Source organism: Pogona vitticeps, chromosome 5, assembly GCF_051106095.1.
Source record: "Pogona vitticeps strain Pit_001003342236 chromosome 5, PviZW2.1, whole genome shotgun sequence".
Classification (NCBI taxonomy): domain Eukaryota; kingdom Metazoa; phylum Chordata; class Lepidosauria; order Squamata; family Agamidae; genus Pogona; species Pogona vitticeps.
The window spans coordinates 171,904,729-171,912,691 of NC_135787.1; the positions used below are offsets into that span (position 1 = coordinate 171,904,729).

The 7,963-nt window shown below is 44.2% G+C and overlaps 1 protein-coding gene and 1 long non-coding RNA gene across 2 annotated transcripts in view; one reads left to right on the plus strand and one right to left on the minus strand.

Moving 5' to 3' along the window:
• Positions 1–195: 195 nt before the first annotated feature.
• On the minus strand, positions 196–1,886 carry LOC140707298 (uncharacterized). The gene is made up of 2 exons (XR_012087240.2): positions 1,802–1,886; positions 196–1,698 (listed from the first exon to the last, which is right to left on the minus strand). It is a non-coding gene; the product is annotated as an uncharacterized LOC140707298 (long non-coding RNA).
• Positions 1,887–1,970: 84 nt separating this feature from the next.
• TXNRD1 (thioredoxin reductase 1) overlaps positions 1,971–7,963 on the plus strand; it is a 70,690-nt gene continuing 64,697 nt past the window's right edge. Inside the window, exons 1-2 of the mRNA XM_020804425.3 lie at positions 1,971–2,260; positions 7,803–7,904. Of these exons, the coding sequence (XP_020660084.3) occupies positions 2,161–2,260; positions 7,803–7,904 (202 nt within the window). The 5' untranslated portion in view covers positions 1,971–2,160. The remainder of the gene's footprint in view (positions 2,261–7,802; positions 7,905–7,963) is intronic.

Sequence of the window (7,963 nt, forward strand, 5' to 3'; positions counted from 1 at the left end):
GTATTCATAAGGGATTTGGTTTAGATTATACCTGACTAGCCCTGTGGTTTATAGCTTGCGTTTTGCTATAAGAAGCTGATGGTCAGAGCCACAGTCAGCTCCAGGTCTTGTTTTTGTTGGCTGTATAGTGCTTCTCCATCTTTGTCTGCAGAGAATATAATCAATCTGATTTCAGTATTGCCCATTTTTTGAGTCTTTTTGGCAATGCATACAGGGCCATCTGACTTTTAACCTTAATCTGAAAAATGTTACTGGTTGTGTGTTTTTTCATACTATGAGAAACTATAGTAAACAGAAATTTTCCAGAGGAAAAAAGGTACAGATATTGGCAGCAGATAATGTGGTTTCAGCTACAGTGAAAGTGTGCTGGCATAGATCAAAGACTTATCGGAATCTTGTGGTTTCCATCTAGAAGTTCTCAGGTATGGTACCAGCTCTTTTTATTGACACTGTCTTGCTTTTTGCAACACACATAGGTTGAAAGCTATGATTATGAGCTATGCTAATGTCAACATACAGGCTTTGCACAGCAAGCCTGTGCATGTCTGGCAAGGCTTTACTGGAAATCAGAAAATGTGCTGCTGGAAGCTATTAGAAACCAAAACAGACAGATTCTGCAACAAAATGGTGCAGAATGGAGTGCTTCTGTTAAATTCGCTATCAGACATTCAACCAGCTATTCCTCTCTTAAGAATGCTACTACATGGCATCTCTCAGAAGATAGGCAAACGTTTAGTGTCTACCTATTTATTTAAGTATCTGGTAGAATAAAAGCAAGGCTGTTTGCAATCAATAAGACATTATAGATACACCACTACAACGTTGCATAGCAACATTTAAAACAATAAAATCAATCACAGTAAATAAGAGTCATATCATTAGTCATCAGAAGTACAGTCATCCATTCAAATACAGTATGTGACAACTAATTTGAACAAGAAGGTTTCAGAAAGATAACAAATTTGTATCCAGGTGGATTTCAAAGGGGAGGAAGTCTCATAATAATTTGTAGACCCATCAGAATTTTTACAAAGGAAAGCATATCAATCACATTGCAACTAGTTATTTCCAGCAAGGAAAATAACTACTACCAAATCATTGCCATTCGGCCATAAACAACAAGAAAAGGGAAGAAGAAAAAAGGAGCAGCAGCATCAAGAAATCAAGAAAAGCATTAAATTTGGATTATGATGTCATCTGGACTCCAACACATGACAAAAATATGTGTGAAGAAGAAGGTAGGACGATCAAATCCGTTCAATGAAATTTAACAACAACAACAAATACTCTTGCCAATTTATGTCATGGGGAGGACAAAGACCCATCAGCTCAGTAAAAAGTTTTTTAAAAAAAGACAAAAACATAGTGGTGCCTTAAAGACTAACTTTTATATTTTCAATGTGAGCTTTCCTGGACAAGTCCACTTAGATTTAAGAGTTTTTCTTCTTAGTTCCTCCACCGGTGCCCTTTGAAGTCTCAGTCTTTCCATTTCTTGGTGGCAATCTCCCTTGGAATTGCTGCTATAATAGTTGTGGGTTTTTCTATTCCACCAAGTCGCTTTCTAGTTAGGGTGACCTTTTGGATTAATAATCTCCAAATTCTATTGTTCAGTTCTTGCAAGTACAAGGCCGTGGCTTCTCCTCTTGAGTCAATCGATCTCTTATTTGGTCATCTTCTTCTGTTGCCTTCAACTTTTCCCTGCACCACTGAAAGAATTGTCAATGACCAAAACAAACAAACAAACAAAAACAGCCCACGAAGAACCACCCGCAGGATCCACTTCGGCCAGCAGGGGTCGCACCTTCCCTTTAGTTCCGCCTCGTTCGCGTTTCATTCATTTGTTTCAGGTTCCATTGCCATCGCAACCAGCGGCTCTTGACACGGCGGGAAGGCCGGTGGCCGCTGCAGGCGGCGGCGGCGGCACCACCGCGATGGAGAGCCAGGCAGCTCCCTGTTGCAGCACGAAACTGTCGGAGGTGTGGAAAGTGCAGGGGCTCCCCGGTTCCGTCGGCTCCTGAGAGAGGGTCCTTCCCCGGCATCAACTGCGTTTTCCGCGGGGCGGAGAAAACTTTCGACCGTGTCAAGGCGCCGAGTGGCCGGAAGAGGGCGCCGCGAGCAGACGAGAGGCGCCCCTGCCGGCGGGGCGAAGGAAGCGCAGCCATGGGCAGCTCCGCCACGAAGGGCGGGCCAGTCCGGCAAGCGCCCCCTGGTCCCTTCGCCTGGCAGCCAGAGGGGAAGGCGAAAGCCCGGCCCTCCAGAGGTGGGTCGTGCCCCACCCCTGGCGTTGGAGGGTGGGCGGGAGGGAGGGAGGGAGGGAGGAGAGAGGGTGATGCGTTTGGATCCACAGTCAGTGCCTTTAAAAAAAGATCACATCATATTTAAATGAATATCATTAATAAGATGTATCTGTCTTAATTACTGATAGTGAGAAGGGTTCAGAAGGCTTAGGCACCTTTAGTAAGCCCAGCCTTATCACTAGACAGAGTGAGGTGGTTGCCCTCAGGCGACACACAATTTGGGTCTCCTCCCGAAAGGGTGACTGGTGTCATTTTAGTTCCAGCGAAGGGAAGAGGTTCCTGTGGGATTTCTCCGCCTACTGTGCCAAAACCATTTGGCTGACTTGCAGTAGCATAAAAACAAAAAACCAAGCCGATACTTTGAACTTGGGTCTTGGAAATGGATTGGGAGTCCTTAAAGACCTAAATCGTGGAGGACCATTCTAACTGAAGCGGCGCCTGCTCCCCTATGTTCCTGCCCAAATATTCAGATCACCTTCAGAAGGCTTTCTCTGAGTACTCGTGCCCATAATGGTGCGGCAGGCAACTATCAGCAAAAGAGCCTTCTCTGGAGTGGCCCCCCTCTCTGTGGATTCCCTCTCCCAAGAGACCAGACGGTAACTTTTTTTCCTGGCAGGCATTCAAACTCAGATTTTCTTGATGGTGCTGCTGCTTCAGTTTTATGGATGGATCTTAACACCTATTGTAGTATTTGTGACTATATTGATTATATTGTATTGTGAACCATCCTGAGGGCTTTGCCATTTGGGTAGTATCTAAACGTATAAAATGAACGAATTGAGTAGGGTGAAGAAGTATAATAATCTTAGAACTGCAGAGCTGGAAGGGACCCTATGGGTCATCAAATCCAACCCTTGACAGGGAGGCAAGGTGAGGAATCGAATTCCCAACCTCTGGCTCCACAGCCAGAGGCCTAAACCACTGAGCTCTCCAACAGTTCTTGACGGACTGGTCCCAGGTTGCCCACTGAGAGTTTTGGGATTGGCACAGGTCAAAGGTTGTTCAAATTGAGGTTGCCACAAACTTTTGCATATTTATAAATGTGGACTGGGGAAGGGTTGTAGCTCAGCGGCATGCAAGAGGCTTGATGTTAGGCTCCTGTATCTCCTGACTGTAGAACGTTGGAGAGCTGTTGCCAAAGTTTCTTGAGTGAGATGAACCCAGAATCCCTAAGCGGTCATGCTGATTGTGAGATATTTGGACATCAGCATCCAAAAACTCAACTCTGCCACCATATACTGTAAGTGGATAGGAATATGTAGTTAAACATTCAAAATGCTTCACAAACACACTCCATTCTAATCCTTGTAACAACTTTTTGTAATGGATCAGTGTATGTAATACACACTCCACACACAATCTCGGCTGGTCCCTCTACCAGGAGGGATTGTGGGGAATTGAACTGCAGGAGCTCCAACTCACTGAGTCGCAGCATCTCTTAAAATCTCTATATGTGGAGGGGGAAACCTCATACAAAGGACCAAGGGAGAAAAAGTCATTTCAGAAATGTTGTAGTTCTGGCCTTCAAAGAGCCTGACAAAGGCTAATTTACCCATAGCTACAAATCGGCAGCAAATCCCTTTCGTTCTGTGGCATAAGAACCCAGAAGTCCATGAAAGCAAAATGCAGAAGTACTGAGAGGAAGAGCAGTAGCATCAACCAAAACACTTTCTGGCTTGTTTGTTTGTTTGTTTTGTTAAGTTGCATTTAAAAAAAAAGAAGGGAGTCGCTTTCTATTACAGGCTGTTCTGGTAAGTATAAAAAGTCTCAGTGTTACAAAATACAGTACAAAATACAGATCAGAGATTTTGAAATGTAATTGTAATTTAGGAAATTACTTTCTGTAAATAGAGTTGTTTCTCTTGTGTCCTGAGTTGAATATTAGATTATGAAATACATCTTGAACTTTAGACGTAGGTATTTATCTATACATCTGTCTGGTCTCCTTTAAAATTTTAGTTTGTTTAGAATAATTTTATTTGTAAACATTGCATCCTTGGTACAAAGGGTTTTGGAGATGTAGCTAGAATCGGGGAGAGAGAATATCAGTTTGAAGTCAGAGAACTTAAGAGAACCCTGGGCGAAAACTTCTTTGTGGGCAGAAATCTACCCAGGAACCTAGTGGGATGGCAGTATATGTTGCAATGTCATTTTTATAAAACCACATCTATGCTTAACCTGCAGATATGTGTAAGCAGACCATCTGTAGGTACCCAGTGTAGTATAATGAACAGAGTGACGTACCATGACCCAGGAAACCTGAGTTCAAATCCCTGTTCAGCCATGGAAACACACTCTCTCTCTCTCTCTCTCTCTCTCTCTCTCTCTCTCTCTCTCTCTCTCTCTCTCTCTCTCTCTCTCTGTGTGTGTGTGTGTGTGTGTGTGTGTTGGTACTGGTAAAACCCACTCCTTACGTATCTAATTTCCAGTGAAAGCCTGTTAGCTTTGCTATAAATCAGTATAAATCGGTTCTGACTTGCCAGCACATAGCATCACAACCATATTTATTTGTGACAACCATTTCTCAGTGGCTTAGGTATCTGGCTGTGGAGCCAGAGGTTGGGAGTTTGATTCCCCACTATGTCTCCTTGACTGGGGCTAGATTCAATGATCCATAGGGTCCCTTCCAGCTCTGCAGTTCTAAAATGGTTTATTTGGTTGTAAGAGAGACAAAGACAGAGACAGATAGAGACAGAGAGAATCTTTGTATGCTTCATTCCAAGAAAGCAAAACCTGATGTAAAACCACGAACCATTTGTGGCTCAGAAAACAGGGGTATGAGTTGTATTCCCCAAAACAGGCGACTCTTCCAGGCTTTGCAAGGCCATGATATCCTACCTTCCAACCCTATTAGCCTATGTACGGGAGGAATGTAGTCTGTGATCACCCAGATTGGTTTGTGGCTAGCAAAGACAGGAAGGACTAGGGGGCACCACAGCAAAGAACAAGGAGGAAAGCAAGCATAATGTGAGTCAGAGCAGCATGCTGCCTTGTGTCCCATGCCAGAGTGGAAGGAGGAAACACGTCAGCAGATCTTCATCAAAGGCAAATTATTTCCAGTTCCTGATGTTAAGATTCATTCCATCCCAAATGAGACACATGTGAGAATTGTTGGTTAAATCCCCTACAGGGTTTGAAACCGGTTGACCAATCCCATTAGATTCATAGTTTCACAGTCCCTGCTAGAGTTGAAACAAGGACAGAAGAATTAAGTCTAGATTAGATCAGTTGAGAATGTTGGTATTTGAGTCTCTCTCACACCATTTCCCCCCACAAATCCTGTAGTTGGAAGTAGTTTCTGAGCTACTGTGAAGCACCAGATTGTTTCATAAAATAAATACTTGAAACATGAATGGAAGGGTCAGGCAAGAAATGGCAAGAGATGTTCATCATTTTACCCTGTGCTAAATGACAAATTCTTGTCATCCAAGCTACCAACATGAATTTAACCCAACTCCAGGAGGCAGTGGAAGACAAGAGGACCTGGCGTGCTCTGGTCCATGGGGTCACAAAGAGTCGGACACGACTTAACAACTAAACAACAACAACAAATGACAAATTCTAGGATTTTATGGGATTTATAAGATGCTTAAAGGAATTTAACAAGTGAAACACAGGGATATCTGTGCCCTCTCATATTAAAATAAATCCCAGAATTACTATTTTAAAGTTATATTCATATTCTATATTGATTCACAGAGACATTTTTCTTTTTTTCATTGAAAATGTATGTATAATAGCTCACACAAATCCTCTGTATGCACTAGATATATGCAGGATTTCTATCAAGATAGCTGAGCTAGCCTTTGATACACATGGTTATAGAGCTTTTTCCATCTGTGCCTACCAATTTTTTATCTGGGACTAGAGCCAAAGTGAAGTAAATGATTCAAAATCTGCTGGTAACTTCCCATTTTTTTAAAAAAAAAAATCTAAAATCTTTCCCTGGTTTCCACTGATTTTCTACACTGTAGAAGATGCTCTCTGGCAGTGGTTTTTCAATCTTGGGTCCCCAGATGTTCACACACCTCCCAGAAGCCTTCACCACCAGCTGTGCTAGCCAGGATTTTTGGGAGTTGTTGTCCAGGAACATCTGGGGATACAAGGTTGGGAACCACTGCTCTAGGGCAGGGCTGGTAAACTTTTGGCAGTCCAGATGTTTTGGACTTCAGCTCCCAGAATCTGCTCCTGAGGTCAGAAGTGGCAGCAGTGGGTAGATATGTAGAGATGGGCATTTTGACTTAACATTCTAAAACTTGTAACCGGAGAAGCTGTGGGATGGTGAAACAAACCACCTCACAGAGTGGAGAACTACCTTTCCCTCAGGAGCAGCAGAGTTTGGACGGCCATCTGTGACTGAGGTTGGGTGGCCTGGCAGGTTTCCTCCATCCTAGGCTTTGTGAACTCCAGACTCTCGTTGTTGCTCGAACTAGCCTTTATTAGGGTCAGGGAGTCAAGTACCCCATCAGGTTAGGTGCCTTGATCCCTCTGTCTCAACAGTCCAGGGGGGACAAAGTTTCCTTCACCAGCCCCCTGTTGCTTACTGTCCTTAATGGAATCTCAGGTCCCTTCGCTGATCCACCAACATCCTCAGCCCAGCATTGGGACTGAGTTCTCTGCACTGACCCCAGCCAGCCAATGCACTTCTGGGAGGACTAGCAACACCAGGTTGATGAAGGTCCCCCTTGTCCCAGCAACTCTTCCTGCTCAGTGCTACTGCCACTGTTGGTGCCACTTTCTCCTCCAGTGTCACTTCTGGACAGCTGTGGGTCTCCTGGGTTGTAGCTTGGTCGGGCAGTGGGGCTTAGGGAGGGAAACAATGGATCCTCCCCCTCCTTGTCGAAGCTGACCCATTCACTGGCTCAGAGGTCCTAAAGCAGCAGAAGCCAGTTCTTGCCCAGGTCACAGACGACTGGAGGGGTCTCCGGCCAGTCCCCCAACCACATGTCCCATTACAGTGACAAGCTGTCCCCCCATCCTCATCCTCCTCTCCCTTTAAGCCCAATGCCTGCCATTCTGGACCCACCATGGCCTGACTCACCAGGTGTGGCTCATTACCTGCCAAATTCCCACCTGGGGATTGCTCTTGCTTTCCACCCTGCCAATGGGGTCTCCAGGTGGTCCACTGGGGCCAGCCAAAGCATCCCCTTCACACCACCCTTCAATGATGCAATACTTCCATCCTACAATATAGATCCTATATTGAATGGGGGTTGGACTAGATGACCTTCAGGTTACCTTTCAGCTCTTAAAATCAGTGACCATAGCTTGTGCTTCCTCAAACTGAACATACAGAGGCTTCACACATTTCATTTCATTATCTTGAGAATGAAGTATACATGTGCTAATCTTCATCTTCTTAACCTGACTGCAATATGTATAGACTTTAGATGCATATTGAGACAGAAGCATTTATATATTAGTGATAAATATGAGCTAAGATACTTCATGAAGGCAACCAGAAAGACAGCATGAAATATTCTTTTGTTCTAATGCAAAACACAGAAATATGCAGCTGCTGTCAAGAAACTGATTGTGCTGAGAGCATTGGACCTTCCCAGCGCTTTGCAGAGCTGAGAGAACGCACCAATATCAATAAGGATTCAAGTGAGTGCAGATGAAAGAAAGCTTTTTGATCATGGAAAGAAGGGGGAGGGAAATCAATC